The following is a 16903-nucleotide window of genomic DNA, read 5'->3' on the forward strand; positions in this document are numbered from 1 at the left end:
TCACAAAACTGTCACCTAAGAGTTAAAAGATGGATTTCACAGAGCGGAGCTTTACGTCCTGCTGTCAGTAATCATCAGATGAAAACCTAACTAATTTAACAGTATTGGTAGTTGAATTACAAGACTCAAAACAATTAGAAAGTATTAATACAGCTGCCAACGATGTGTCATCTGTGTTGCACCGTGCTGTGAACTTAGAAAATGCCTAAAAATGTCTTGCTAAAGCAAAGTGGTCCATTACTTAAATGAGACACAGTTGAAGAGATGTGATTTTACAGAGACAGGTGAGGTAATAATATACAGCAGGTGATGTCACACTGTCAGGTGTTACAACAGAGGATGACAGAGGATGATCCTATATCCTAGCTGCCAAATTATGTCAATAAAATGATAAATGATTAAATGAATATTAATGTTAATTTTAGTGATTTATGTCTTAATTTAATTTGTCAACAGTAACATATTTAAACTCCAAATTCAGTCAGATTAAGGCATTATAGTTCTGACATCAAATAAGTGTTTTTCCCTCAGTGGAGAAAGGCACATTATCTGTACATGACTCATATGTCTGGTCTGGACCACCTGTGAATTTTATTCATCCCCAAGTGAAAGTAAGCACAAGAAAATGTGTTAATGTGAGAAGTTCTCTTAAACAACTCGTATGTGACAAAAAGAAGGAATTTGTTAATACGAATGCTCCTTACATATGTTACTTTGTGTAAAAACCAAAGTACTGAGTGAGTCTTGAGTAGTGTGGTTCACAGCTTTGACTTTATAATAAGATAAATAATAGTTTATATAAGACACACAAATACTGGATTGTCAGGTGCTGGGTGGCACTTCGAGGAACGGTCTAACCAGCTGCGGTGCTTGCGGCGATTGGTGGGCGGGAGGTTGGTGAGGGATAATGTCGTAGTTGCACTCGTTTGGTCTCCATGTTGCTTTGGGTGGCAGGTGAAACTAAGCTGTTTTGGACTCCATAAAAGGTAGTCACCCTCCACAGGCAGAAACATTACCAGCATGAATCCTTCTTTTCGTTTGCAAATTTCAACCCTTTTAAGTGCTTGCATTCTTAACTCTTTACTTTTTAATGGATTGACTAGGATTTGTGCTTTGAAGATTCCTCCAACCACACAACCACATCCATCATAACTAACTGCTGCTTAGACGACTAGAATTATACACCCACACGAAGCACTCCCAGGAGCCACAGAGGGTGAAATTGCACACCTATAGTATGAACAGCAATCATAAAAACTCAAAAGACACTCAAAAACAATGTTTAAAGAGTTGCTCTCTTTGAGTAAAGTCATTTGTATCAGAATTGTAGCAGTATTCTTGTGTACTACTCAAAAGACATGTTTCTTACATTCCTCAATTTTTTTGCTGCACTGTATTGTCTAAAATTATGCAAATATGGTTCCCAAGAGAACTGTTTCTAACTGGTAGAATCCCAGACAACATTTTTATGTTAATATTTATAACTTCTTAGTTGAGAGAACTGTATTGTTCTGCAATCCCTTCATTATAGGTGTTAGAGGGAAGCAATGTAGATGAATTCCAGGCTGCAGATTAGGCTTTCCACCTACAGCCACTGCAAAATAAACAGAGACGGAGACAGAAAGACGAGAGAGATGTTCTGCCCCAGCAGAGCTAAAGAGGGGAACAAGGTATCAGGGAGACGAGACGATGAAAGACAGATCACCGGCAGGCAGAGAATCAAAGAGCCTACTGACTGACTGGAGCTGGGATAGGTGTGTGTTACGAGAGTGTGTGTGTGCCTGTGTCTGCTTCTTTTCATGTGCCCTTAGAGTTTGTTTTTCCTGCGCGCTGAGTGGGAAGCTGACACTAAGTCTGTAATTAAAGCAATCAAAAGATGAAGAGAGAGGAAGAAACATCACACACACACACACACACACACACACAGACAGACGTGCACATACACAAACACGCATGTCATTAGTGTTCTGGCCATAGGGGTAACGCAGCATTAATATAATTTGAGGTGTTGTCTGCTGCTTGAAAATCTTTGGTTTTCAAATGAAATAAAGTTATTACACATTAGTGGAGCATTTTTAAGTGAAATCACGGTTTTCTACTGTGTTATGATATATGAGCCAAGAACTCTTTGTGTGTCCCAGTCAGTGTGAGTTGTCTGCGGAAATTCAAGTCAAGTCATTTTCCACTGCTACACAGCATGTTTTGACATTCCCGTGAAAATACAGTTCACACTGATAAACCGTGATGCTGCACTTGGATGGGATTGGAGTAAATGGATATTTAGTCAGGAGACGAGGGCCAGCTGTTGTTTGAGGTTTGAGTCTGTCTCCAGAGCTTTAATCATGGGTTTATTTTCACATCAAACTTAGACGGTAATCATGTTGCAAATTAGACTTATTTATTTCTGGCTCATTTAGTTCTTGATAACTGAGCCTTGATGGCTGCTCTGTTCATTGACTTTGACTTCCTTTAGCACTGACTCGTAAACCTAGAAGAGAGCAAGGAGAATGGGAGTGAACAGTTGCAAAAATGTCAGTAGTGCTGCCTGATTTGCAGAAATGTACATTGCAATAATAATTTACATTGCAACAGTATAGTGCTGTCTGAGTAACTCTGATTCAGCTGAAGGTGAAAGCGTTTGGTCTAATTTGACTGACAGCTCCGCCGCCGCCCATCTATTTGCTCTCCAGCTGCCTCCAAATCATAGAAAGGAGACAAAATGCCAGCAGCACAATACTTCTTCATAATTCACTTCAGAAAAACAGACGGTAGCGGCACTTTTGATTACTTAAAAGTGGATTGAAAATGGATTTGCCAATTTCTTGAACATACACTTAGAATTATCATTAAAAGTCAGGGCACAAGAGCACTTGAACAGAGGTGCATTTTGATGCTTTTCAAGCAGATTATAAATATATTAAAAGCATTGGTAGATGATTATGGCTGCTGTGCAGTTAATGATATGGTATTGATTTTTCTTTCCTTGATGATTATAGATTATTGTAAGAAGGGTTTCTTTTCTTATGATATTCTCATAATTCATACTTGAAGATTATAGGTTTAGCATTTACTTCATTCATGTGGTAGCTGCTGGAGGCCTTCATCATAAACCTAGTGGAAACCCCGGTCAGAAACACAACAAAGTAGATGAATACAGAGGAATAATTATCTGGTGTTAAGGTAAAAATATATGCAAAATTGTTCCTTGTTAGACTGTTGTTTACCAGAACTGAAGCAGGTTTTAATGAAAGACTAGAAACTTGATAAAGGTGTTTGTTTTATCTACAAATCCACAAGGTTGAAGTTTTATTACTTGGACTTAGACTTTAACTTTCATAATGTGTTACAGCACTTTATTTAAAGATCCCCTCCAGACATGTCTTAAGATGTATAAAAATCTCTACTTTGAAAAATAATTTGTGTTTAATATGTTTTTTCCACAAAAAAGTTTCATTTCATTAAAATCTTTAAAATTACATTTAATCCTTCTCCCTCATTAAAAGATCCAGGATCTATGAATGTGCAAATATATTTCATTTCTGAAGTTTAACTGCTGGACACAAGATGTCCCCTTGTTTACTCCAAAGTCCATTCTTAGTATTTGTGCACTTCAAGTTTCCACATTTATGTAAGTTGAATATTGAGCCAGGATTGGCCTCCAAAATATTTGTGATGTCACAAATCATACTCGTAGGCCCGTCCTGGCTCTTAAAACAGTTTTTTCAATGAGCACAGAGAAACTTTCCACTTTCAACAGATGAATGTGAAAACAGCCTTCTAGTGACAAACTGCACATACATCATTCTGCACAGTGAAGCTCAAACATCCAACTGAAGGAACAAGTAGAAAAACACATTTTTGAGTGGAGGAGGACTTTAATTTCCATAGTGGCACTTTCTGTTGTTTCCCCCTTCTTGCCTCTTGTTGTCTGCAGGCTAAACTTATATTTGTGACTGTTTGGTTTGGTCGGCGTGAAGTCAGGTATCGTACCCTCTGTGCTGATGTGCAGGCCTAATAAAGAGGAAGTTTTTAAAAGTATACTCTGTGATTTAGTTTGCAAAAAAAAGGAAACAGGAAATGATCTACACTATTTGTTATAGATGGTGAAATGACAGACATCTGTGTCATGTAAAGTGACACTAATGACAACCATCACTTCTTCTGTCAGGGGCTCAGAGATGGGGGCGTCTGACACACTTGCTGATTGTTTGTCTGGAAAACAGCAGGATTTGACACATAAACACACAAACATGCAAGGTTTGTGTGCAACATGTGTTTGAGATCTTGCTTGGATTTGGCAGATTGCACCCTGGATTGTAAACGAATAAAATAATCAGCTTTTTGTTTTAGGGCTAGAGCTCAGTAGTGCAGCATTGATTACGTTTGGCACCTGTTTATGGCCTGGAAGCAGAGGGATTACGTCTGTGCGAGTGTGTTTATGGTAGGGTTAGGCTCATGTCTTGGTTAGCCAATGTATGGAGCCAAAATGATTGACAGATTGTAGGTTTGATGGAAAGAATGCAAACGTCTATGAGACCTTAAACTGACTTTATTATACTGTAGGTAACAATTAAATCATTTTCCGCTCAAATTACAATATGCTGGAATATGTTAATCGTTATAATTGTGGTGATTATTAGCCTGGTTTATAAAGTCTGTCAGTTTAGACATTTAGACAACTGTACACGTAAGCCTTTTAATGTTCTTAGTTTCTGTTTTGCAGCATGACAACGACCAAATCTATCAAATATTGGTAAAAACCTTCAGCTACCAGCAGCTACAATCAAACAATATGAGCATTAGCAATCCACTCCATGTGCAATTTTACTTGTATAACAAGCAGTTGAATATTTATGTGTCATCAGATTTTAAGTATTAGATGAAATGGCGGGAGAGCAGTATGGTTGAAAGAAAAGGGAAAATAAGAGAAGAAAGAGAAGGTTTTAAATGTAAAACAGATTTTCATTGTATGAATACCAAAGCCAGGATAACAGAAACACCAGGATCCTTATGCTGCTGATTTAATTGTCATCAGAAATTAAAAGAAGAGCCCGCAAAACCTCCTCTAACCCCATCCTTCATCTTCATTGGTTTGGTTTTTGGCTGGGCTCCCTGGCCACTGATTGGCCTATTACTTAATAAGGCAGGAAGTCATTATCAAGCAGAGTAATGAATATCTTTTATGGGGTTAAACACTGATGGTGAAAAGCCATTTCCCACACAATCCATCTGCAATGGTACTGAATGACATACAGTGAAGGTTGGAAGACATATGGAAAAAGAGAGAAAGGGAGGTTTATTTATCTTTTTTATATAGAGGAATGTCAATAAAATGAATAAAATTAATGAAATCAGCGAGACAGGAAGACAGACATGAAAGACATCAGTGTTTAAGTTAACATTATATGATCCATGCAAACCAAAAAATGTGAAAACCATTAAAACTGGTTTAGTGTACATTTCTAGGGAAGAAATTATTTTATCTACCTTATTTTCCTACAATATTGTTTCTGACTTATTTTGAACAAACAGATGTAGAACAGATAATTATCTGAAGAAGGCTTATTTCTGTTTTTTAGAGGATGTGAGGTTTAAGAAAGTAAATTTGGTTTATTTACATTGTGGTCACGCTGGCGTACAGAATCCAAATCCAGAAGACAGCGGGACAAAACACTGAAAATATGTACCAAAGATCCATTGAAAGGTTTTAGAAACTGGAATTATCCCATCTTTATCTTTATCTTATCATTATGTTTGTTGCTGTCTGAATATTTCATGCGTTATATCAAATGAAGGTCATCGCTGGATGGTCAAATAAGTGGTTTGCGACAAGCCCTTGCGAGGCCAACAGTAGAGCTAGCAGCGTCAAAGACTGCACTGCAGGGGAAATTTGGCATTCAACTCTGGGGAGAAAAGGGGGGAAATTGACCTCCTAAAGACTTATGCTTTAAAAATGTGCTGCTCGTTAAAGCTTATTTATTCATTGTGCTGCTATTTTTCAAGTAATGACACATGATGAATAGCCCATTACCCATAAAAAAAACAATCAATCAACTAAAATCAGTCGACCAAGACCCATAACAACTGATTAGTGTACCTAGGGCTGTCCTTGCTTTCATTGCTTGTACTGTAATGTCTAAAGCATTACCACAAAGAAGAAAAACAAAAGGGCAAAGAATGACAGTAGGACGATGAATATCAAGAGACTGACTGGCAGTTATGCCCTCCAAGTGCCAAAAAATGAAGAAAAAATGCTTACTTAATGTTTTTTTATATGAGTTGATCTATGGGAATTTCCATATGGCAACCCTTCCTTTCACCTACAGGGTCTTACCATCCCCATAATGACTTTTTATCAAATTGACTTGCCATTTTTTGCTGCATTCCATATCAATACAGACTTAATTCTGCTTTGAAGTTCTGCGCTGGATTCTTTGCGACATTAAGGCATTATACTTGTCCCTGTAGGCCAGGGAACCTTGATGTCTTTCTTAAAGGACTAGTGTGTAAGATTTAGTGCCATCTAGTGGTGAGGTTGCAGATTGCAACCAAATGATGGAAAAACTCCTCAAACTCGAGAAACGCGAAAGGTCCTCTCTAGAATCAGTGTTTTGTTTGTCCATTCTGGGCTACTGTAGAAACATGGCGGTGCAACATGGCGGGCTACATGGAAGAGGACCCCCTCCCTATGTTGATATAAAGGGCTCATTCTAAGGTAACGAAAACACGACCATTCTTATTTTCAGATGATTATACTCTAATTAAAACATACTTATGAATATTATATTCCATTTCTGCCAAGTCTGCTCTGCTGGATGCCACTAAATCTTATACACTGGTCCTTTAAGGTCTTGTTAATTTGCGTTATATGCATTTTTTAGGTCAATGGGTTTGTTATTGTGCATTTTTGTAATGAAGCAGAATAAATTGTCTGCCCATAGCTATGTGGAGTTCTATATTGGGTTTCCTTTGCTGACAAAAAGAGCAATCAAACGCAGCCAAATTAAAAACAGAGATGAAGACAGAGTTAATGAAGGTAGGGAGGGAGGGAGAGAGGCTACAAAAATGTTGACAAGTTGTTCAGTCTAGCAAACAGTGCAATGTAATAAGGCCTTTAAAAAAACTTTTATGATGTGAAACTGAACTTAATGCTTTTCCTCAGCAACACCCTGCTTTATATTGACACGTTCATACTGGGAACTGCCCAGTATGGTCGCTGTGTCACGCCGCTCTATGCGAGCTGCGTATACTCTACCTGGTAATGATACAGCTAAAGACAGAAGGGTTATTTATCTGAGATTATGTGGTCGTTAGAAGATTAATACCCTTAGGGGGCAAAAGACTCGGGCTGACTTTCATCTCAGACCTGCCCCGACAAAGGGAGCTCGGGTTAGAGAGACAGAGAGAGGCTTGAAAGAGGTAGAAAAGAGTGTCAGAAGACACAGGGAGTCTTCAAACACAGCAGTATGTGTGTGTGTGTGTGTGTGTGTGTGTGTGTGAGTGTATAGCTGACTTTAACCCCATAATGAGTCGCCTTGAGGGCGTCCAGAGCCATTTGGCAGTTCTTCATTTCCTCATCTAGGAAAAAAATGTGCTATCTACCTTTTTATCTCTTCAGCAGTGACACACAGTCACACACACACACACACACACACACACACACACACACAGACACACATACATACATGCACACACCGGTTGTGGTGTTACCACAAGGACTTGCATAATTAAGCTTATTGTGCTCTCAGAAGCCGACTCTTTGTGTATATATGTGTGTGTGTATGTGTATTTGTGTGTGTGGAGGTTGTAATTAAGCTAGATCAAACCCTGGGGGTTGGGGAATTAGCCATTATTGAAGATCAGAAGGTTTTTCATTCATGGAAGAGAGAAATCAGAGGTTCAGAGCCAGACAGACAGATTTTGACATTAGATTACAGATAATGGCGCCTCCTTCCTCTCTCACACACAAACACACTTTCATGCTCCCGACAAGTTCAGGTGGGTTGAAAGTTCAGCTGTTAATATGTTGAATTGAACTGATATGACCTCGGGGCGCATCAATCAAAACAAAATTCAGAGCTGTAGTGTGGGAGCATTTGTTTTCTGATCTGGCCTTATCACCTTCATGGTTATCAGTAACTAATTGTTGGTACAGAGGGAGATGAGGCATAAACCCTGGTCTAAACTAAACTAAAATTATAAAACCTATAAATACTCTTTGTTTGACATGTAAATTGTGTGAGTACAGCAAAACTCATCCACACTGTAAAGGGTTCTCACTGGATGCTTGTTAAAATGTTTTGGATTTATGGTAAAAATGTGTATTTTTGTTTTATGGTCTGTGGATATTTTATTGTGTTCTCTGCACTGAACTTCTATCTTTCTTTCATTTATATCTAGCAATTAACACTCAAAGAGACTCCATGAGAAATGCACATAATAACAGTAATTACAGCTGTGTTTGTGTATATCTACAGTATGTGTGTATGTGTGGAGGGGGTTCATACTTAAACTCCACCCCTGATAGTGTTTGAGTTCAATCTTACTTACTAATCCAATGCACATAAATATTACTTAAAATCTTATTTAGCTGTGAATATAAATTTTAGCTCTGGAAGGGTGGGGAATAGCAATAAATATGGATATGTTTTCAGTGTAGCTGTTAATCTCTAATTCTCATTTTCATGGTTCGCGTTCATCAGAATGAGCAATTTTTTATTGAATCTCAATGGCCAGAAAATGAATTTATCCATTCAATGACATGATCAAAGGATTCTGCATTTAATTCCCTGCAGGCCTTGTTGACAGTGATTTGGTGGCGTTTGTTAGTGCAAAATGTTGACCGTGTAATTACTTGTAGATGAGAAGCAAATAATAATTGAAAGAGTAATTTAACATCCATGAGTTCCACAACATTTATTGAAGCCGTTGTGTTTCAGAAGCAGCATTCACCACACACACACACATGCATGCACACACACTCATGGATGTACTGATTCCGACAGTCAGCGGTAAAGGGACAACCACCAATCTACAGATCTTTACATACAGTAGTTGCAGACTTTTGGAAAATCTTTGGCGGGTTTTCAGTCTCTGTAGGCTGATTTTCCTTGAAATCAATGGAAATTTCTTATTTGTTTTGTTTGTTTGGATGAGTGATTCTGGGCTCATTGTTTCTATGCAAACTCAACTTAGAAACACATCTCTTTCCAATTACAATGACGACATTATTTACACTGAGAGACACACGCTGCATGTTCAGTGCAGACCAAGAAAGGACAAACACACAGTAAATGCAATCACAAGAGTGATTTTGTGGACAAATGTATGAAGAAAAAAAAACAAGCTGTTCCACATAACCACACATGCACACGGATTCGCACAAATATACAATCATGCATGCTTTAATGAGAGAAATATTCACACACTGAAGTGTTGCTATCAAGTACAGCCAAACACACGTCATCATATCACAAGTATCAACCAGTGAAGAAAATCACATTTTGACACATTCCTCTCTGACTTTCAAGGCTTTTATACTTTTACAACCTTGTAGTTTTCTTGCCAAGGTGGTTAAGACGGTGGGAGAGAAAAATATTTCAGCTTGGTTGCTAAAACAAACACAGAATCTTCTAATGACTGCTTACCCAATGCCCATTTGAGGATCCAAAGCCACTATGTGTGTGTGTGTGAGAGAGAGAGAAGGTAAAAAGAAGACTAATTGCATCTCAGCCTCTTAAAGCTGTAAATGTACCTTGAACATCTTTTTGGTGCAGCTGTGAAGTGAATGAGAAATGTGTTGTTTTTTTTTAAATAAAAATTGCACTGTCAGCCTAGTTTTTTACACTAGTATAAGTACCTTTTAATTTACTAGCACCCCCATGTGTGAAACTCAACTCGAGAGCTGTTTTATTAGCATTTTTTGAGTAGGTTTGGGATTTTGACAAATACTTTAGCCGAGTGTGAAAGAGACATAACAAAGAGAGAGGCATGTAATTAAATGTTATTAAGTGGTATCACCAACCTTTATTCAAGCAGAGGTAAGTCAATAGTGATGTGTGCTCGCAGTTATGAGCCAGAGGAATGCCAAGGGCGGTTCTGCAGCTATTATTACATGTTTATTGGCGATGACGTGATGTAACAGGACACTGAACTCATCTGGGCCACACACATACACACAACGTGCCCACTGACAGCACTATTGTTACCAATAATGCTTACATGCATGACTTTGCAGTTTCCTAAATGCAGTTTGGTACGGAAGCTTGGATGTGAGAAATGTTTATACTGTATCAATCTATTTTTCAATGAATGAGTGACCCGTTTTTATCTCTGTGTGTCCGCCAGGAAGAAGACGCAAAAATGTCAGAGAGGAGAGGTCAGACGAAGTCCGTCTTTCTGTCCTCGTTATTAGTAAGTTTTTATTCTTTCTCTTTGTTTCCTCTCTGCCTGATTGATTCCCTCTGTCCTCCTTTTTAAATTCTCTTGTTCATTCTTTAACCAACTTTTCTTTTCTTCATTTCGTTTTCATCCCAGCCTAATTTATAATCATTCTTCTCCTTTCCCTCCCCACTTTCGCTCCGTTCTTCCTGTTTCCTCTCTTTGCTTTTTCTTGTTCTCTTTTGCGTCATTCCTTATATATGATGAAGTATTACAAAGTAGTACCTTTAATCCAAAATCATCATCATATTTCTTGTATTGGCCCTCTGAAAGCTTTACTGCTCCAATTGTATGGATCGCAGCCACGATCGACTCCACACTTGGCACAGCGTCATCCAGACTTGAGGTTTTATGTGCCAGCGGCTTGCATAACTCTGCAGCACCAATTAGTCAGCCTTAGAGTTTTTTTTAAAGAGCAGATATCTTTTTAATCTGACCCGGAATCTATAGATTCTCTGCTTGTTTTGATGTTGAAACCCACTGGCAGTGTTCCCAATAGACTTCTCCACCTTTCCCTCCCTCATCTGTTTTGTTCTCATTAGTAATGATGTGTGCATGCAGGCTGACACTGGAGCACTTAGTCAAAAAGGAAAAAAAAAAGAAGCTTGGATTAAGTCAGTGGTGTCAAATCACCAAACCCCCAAGCGGTGGGATTAGATAGAAATTGCCAAAAATTCTAAAAACCACTTATATCTAGACAGCATTTCTGGAGGCAACGTGTTGTAGAGCAGTGCAATGATGGAATAGAGACATAAAGGTCAGCCTGTGACCTCTGACCCAGTCCAGCCCACCAAAACCCACCTGCAAATAGAAACACCTGCATGGTGTTATTTAATGATAATAATATAGTTATATCCTTGTGTAATGTTATAAATATTCTGTGGTGGTTTGTAGTTTGTGAAACTGTGAGGTTGACAACACAAACAGCTTAAGTAGCATCAACAAAAACTGAATATTAGGAAGTAAGCTAGCTGGTATTTATTGCAGTTCTTCTTGTATTATATTACATTATTGTAATTTCTGTACAGTCATTCACTCTCTGCTAATTACTAGTATTAGTGTAAGATTAGAATTCAAACTGGTCAGCAGCAATAACAGCATCAAACAAGTTCATTTTAGTGGCTTTAACCAGAGCAGAAAACTGAAATAAATAACATAATCCTGCTAAGTGAACACAGACTAGCTAGCAATAACAGCTTTTTATGCTTCTTTCACGGGGATTTTCAGTCCTTCTTCTGTGTTTCTAGGTTTTTTTATTCATTTAAAGTGAGTCAGCAGCAGTCCACAGCTTGCTGAGTTAATTAACGCGATGTTAAAAGATACAGAAAAGGGGCCTGGTAACTGAACGTGATTGGCTAGGGGAGGGAGACGAACGTAAGGGTGATGACAGCCACCCAGAACCACGGGAAGGCTGGTCTGCTCAGTCAACTGGGCTCATCACTACAGCTCTATCTGTCTCCCTCTGGTGTTTTCTTTTCTTTTAGTGCAGCCAATTTGCGCAGCGGTCGACCTGGAAACGTCCTGGTACTCCCGATGGCCAGTCTGTTCTTGTTGAACAGTTACTGATATTATGCTCCGTGTGTTGTATAAAACATTATAGGGGATACGGGGCCAGGTAGTGACGTGTGAAGCTGCGTTGTGGAAAAATGTGGAAGAGGAGATCGTTGTTGCAGTTTCAGGGAGTCTTAAATGACAAAAAAAAAAAAAAAAATGCCGCTCAATGCAAAGTTGCAGGAATTGTCAGAGGAAGCCTATGCACACGCTGCTTGCCGAGATGTGTTGTATAATTTTTTATAGGAGGCTTGTCTCATTAGTCACAAACTAAGTGGCTAAAGGTGTTAAAGAGGTGCACTTTACTCGTTGTAAGGAGTTCAGCCTGTGAACGCAGTTGTATAATATTCTCTGTGGCCGTGAAGGGAGTTTTCCAAAGTTTGTTGCTTAGCTACAGGTGTGGGGTTTGGAAGAAGTGGACATTTAAGAGGCAGGGAGGGTCTCATGAAAGCCCTTGTTGAATTGCATCGTGGGAATTGTAGGATGCAGTGTTTTTTGAGTTTGACCCATAGTAACATTCTTATCTGTTTGCTGTGAATCCCTGAACTTTAAATACAAAACTAAATACTGTAGACTCTGACCAATCAGAGAGGAAACATTGGTCTAGAATGCAGCAATTAATTTTAGGTACTTTTTGAGTCATCTGTAGTACTAAATGAAAACAAGTTCAGATGCAATCAGTGAGTGGAGTGCATTTAATTGTTGTTAGACTTTATTTTTCCGTAACTGTACATCAGGTGTTACCTTGCTGAGTAACACCTGATGAAGAAGGTGATAGACAGATGGTTCATCCAATCACCTGCCAAGTATTTTTGGAAAGTGCCTGCCCTTTTCCAAACAGTTTCCATGGACGACTTCTCAGCTGGTTCAGTGTAATGAACCATCTGGCGTCTCAGGTTACATCAGGTGCAGATCCAGTCTAAAATTACAAACTGATTATTTGGCCTGAGATGACAAACAAATATCCCTCCAAACACATACAATATATACACACAGTCAGTGCACATTTGTACGTTTATTCAAACATTGTTATGCCTATTGTCATAGGACAGTTGAGAGGAAGAAGAAAGACAGAGAGAGATGTTATTAAGACAATAGAGAAAAGACGGAGAAAGTTAGTCATTGGTCATGCACTTGTTTACTTTGCCTCCACCTTTTTCTGGACTGCAGATGATTTTTTAAAGTCAGTTAGTTTGTTTGGAAAAGCACAAAGTGTGCTAGTAAAGCCATAAATACCAGCTGCTACTTATTACAGTAAGCCACAATGACACAAGCCCCCCCCCCTCTAAACGCACACACACACACACAGAGCAAACACTGATCTCCACTAATCTCAGCGTCGGGATATGATGTTTGTTTTCTTTATTGTTTGCAGCCATTTATCTCTGCTGTTGTTGCAGATGATGAATTTTGGTAATACATACATTATTTATTGCAGAACTGCTCAATTCTACCCTATCATACCCTGATTATAAATTTTTTCTCAAGAGACATTCGATCCAAGTACAAATCAATATCAGCTTCAAGTTTTAGTGTCCTTGGTATTCAAATGATGTTGCAGAGTTGCAGAGTTTTCCTCAATGACACTAATAAAACTGTGGGGGGGGGGGGACTAGTTATTTTTTGTAGACTGTTTATGTAGAAAAGCATCATGGAGGTGTTTATTGATGTCAGATCTTGGTGCACAAAATTTTTCCTGTCTAGATTTGAGTATTGAAGAGAAAGTTAAAAAAAAAACTACTTAAGATATTGCTGAGAACTTGTCTTGGGCAGAACGGGAAATAAAAATAATTAAATACACAAATACAGAAATCTAAAGAAAAACAGTAAATGTCATCCCAAATAATACAAAATTTAAAATGCTATACATATAATGAATAAATATCTATAATAATAAACTGAACTGATAAATACAGAAATGTATCAATGTAAGAGTTACCAAATTAAAAGGGAAAGGTGTCATTGTCTGTGCTGAGCTCGGTGAATGCAGGGAGCAAAAAGTTCTGTGTCTAGATACCAAATATGAACTCTACTCATATTTGGTGCTCATATAATAATCCTTTACCTTACTGAAACTTAAATTGCCTTATTTTAATCATTTATCATGTGCCCATGAGCAAAGCATTTAACCCTCAGTATTAAAGACTTTGCACGGGGAGCAATTGTCAGCAATAAGAATGTGTCTGTATTAATGTGAATTTGTCATTTTTGTTTTCACACATACACCATGTTATCAACGTGATAGTCTTACTTTCTCTTTCTGTCTCTGTCTGTCTTTGTCCCTCCAGGTGTGTTGTATGTTTGCGAGTGCGGAGTATTCCAGCTGTGGAGAGTATGAGTTCTTAAACCAGACCAGTAACAGCTGCCAGGCCTGCCCTCAGTGCCAGCCAGGACAAGAGCCACACATGGTGAGACACACTCACACACGTGCTTGTTTCTGAAAGTACTTTTTCATGGAATTATTCTATTTGAATCCCAAAGTTGCACTTTCACTTAAGCTGGGCTCAGACTACAGGAGTTTTAAAATCCTAACCGATTTCGGGTTGCATCACGCACATGAGAAACTTCACAGATGTTCTTCTCTCTAAACATGCACACAGTACAAGATTTGAAAATAATGGCGCATCACACACTGCAGGATATTATTATTATCATGACAGGGGGAGCAATGCACCACCTCACATGATCTCACCGGGAAGCAGATGTAAACACAATGCTTTGCAGTGAGAAAACACAAAAGCAGAAGGCTTAACGAGTGGGGATGAAAAAATGGTTAGGGAGACGCGGTCAACGCGGGTTGTCTGTTTCATCAGCGAGAACTGAAGGTGAGATTTCAACTGTCAGTTTTAATATCTGTCATCAGTATGCTAGCTAACATTAGCCTCAAGGGCTAGAATGTTTACCGTTGCTTGGCAACACCATCAGTTCTCTCTCATTGGCTATTGTGGTCCTACTCAGAAAGTAGTGACGTAATCATCCAGATTCTAACTCCTAAATATCAAACATGTTTGAAATGATCAGGGCGGCCTCAATCAGTCTAAGAGCTGCTCCGGAGGGTTAAGACTGGATGTGTAAACCCCTCACATTACTAGATTATCTGGGCTGAACATTGGTACCGACCAGGGTCCCAGACCAGATTTCTCTTCTGATTGTCGGGAGGGGTGAATCGGGGTTAAATCAGCCCAAAACTCCTGTAGTCTGAGCTCGGCTTTAAGGAGATTAAGTATTATACTGACCTTGTTTTGGAAAGATGGAGTAACCTCAGTCCTGCTGCTGCCAGAGCTGCAACAGTTAATTAAGCAATTAGTCTTTTGGAAAAAAAATGTTAAAATTCTCTGGTTCCAGCTTTTTAAATGTGCATATTTTCTGGTGTCTTTAGTCCTCTATGATAGTAAACTGAATATCTTTGGGTTGTGGACTGTTGTTCGGGACAAAACAAGACATTATAGGTTGCATCTTGGGCTTCGAGAAACATTGATTGACATTTTTCTCTGTTTTCTGACATTTGAAAGACCAAACGACTAATCGATTAATCGAGAAAATAATCTACGGATTAATCAATAATGAAAATAATCATTAGTTGCAGCCCTACTGTTATGAATTTTACTTTGTTTGATTTGAACCTGTTTTTCATCATGAGGCATAAGAAAACTTTCTGGTTAAGGAAAGATAGTCATCACTTTGGGGAGGGGAGTCGGGGATGTGGAGGTGGAGGCTGTAACCATCCCAAACTGATGACTAGCATGAAAAGCTAACCTTGTTTTGCTCAGACCACCCACAATAAGCACAGATACACACACACACACACACACACACACACCAGAGCACACACACCAGAGCACACATTGCTGCACAGTGAAGAGTGCCTAAATTCAAATGAACAATTTCTTTATGGTTTATCGCTCTCACTGACGTCGATGTGAAGGCATGCATTACAGTGAATGACTTGCAGTAGTCACGTAGTGATTTAGCCTCTGTCAGTCAGTCTGCAGACAGCCAAAGCAAACACAGTGAAGGTAAATGCTTCAGTGGGCACCTCAGGGTGCCACGCCCTCTTAAGAGAGATAGATGCAACCAACAGAAGTGAAGAGATGGATTTATAGTCACTCTCTTCTATTTATTCGGTATATGCATCCTTTCTTTACAGATTTTGTTGGGTGTTTTCCTTTATTTGACAGTTACAGTAGAGATACAGACAGGACATGCAGAGAGAGAGAGAGGGGAATGACATGCAACAAAAGTCCCTGGTTCAAATCAAAACCAGGGGTGGCTACGGGAAACCCCGTTCATGCATCCTTTTTATACTTTAAGTAGCCTATTCTCTTGATTGCAGTAGTTTTATTTTTACTTTCACATTAGGGAACAGATTTTCTTGGTTCTCTATAGCCGAGGTAAATTACAGCTGCATTGATCTGAATGAACATGGAGAAATTATTACTATAAATATTCCAATGTGCCTATTTTATTTAGTTAATTTAATTACTTTTATTTGTAAGGGGCAATGTACAAAAGTATTAATCTCATACAAGGAGAAGAAATGATTTGTGACAGGTTTAGCTTCTAGGTACTTTCCATCTGCAGTCCCTGGGCAGGCAGGCACAAACACAGCTGTTAACAATACAATTAATACAAATACAAGTTAATCTCTCAAAATCCATTTTAAGAGATCAGACATGGACATTAACACGTTTTCAAAGTGTCAGGGAGCTTATTGCATTCCTTGTGCATCTTTTAGGGATTTTACGTTCTCTCTCGTAGAAGCTGACTTTGAAGCTCCCATCATTTGCTCTGAGCAAAGTTGAAGAAAGCTTTTCAGTGGTGGAGGTGCAGTATTGTGAGTTATTGTAAACAACAAATGAATCCAAAATGAAATTCTCAAAGATGAACATCTTAATCGCACTAAGCATATCAT

At 38.7% G+C, this 16903-nt stretch overlaps 1 protein-coding gene across 1 annotated transcript in view; it reads left to right on the plus strand.

Moving 5' to 3' along the window:
- Positions 1-16903, plus strand: part of edar (ectodysplasin A receptor) — a 40853-nt gene that overhangs the window by 3717 nt on the left and 20233 nt on the right. The window contains exons 2-3 of the mRNA XM_044366835.1: positions 10348-10413; positions 14280-14399. Coding sequence (XP_044222770.1) covers positions 10363-10413; positions 14280-14399 — 171 coding nt within the window. The 5' untranslated portion in view covers positions 10348-10362. The remainder of the gene's footprint in view (positions 1-10347; positions 10414-14279; positions 14400-16903) is intronic.

Source organism: Thunnus albacares, chromosome 11, assembly GCF_914725855.1.
Source record: "Thunnus albacares chromosome 11, fThuAlb1.1, whole genome shotgun sequence".
Classification (NCBI taxonomy): domain Eukaryota; kingdom Metazoa; phylum Chordata; class Actinopteri; order Scombriformes; family Scombridae; genus Thunnus; species Thunnus albacares.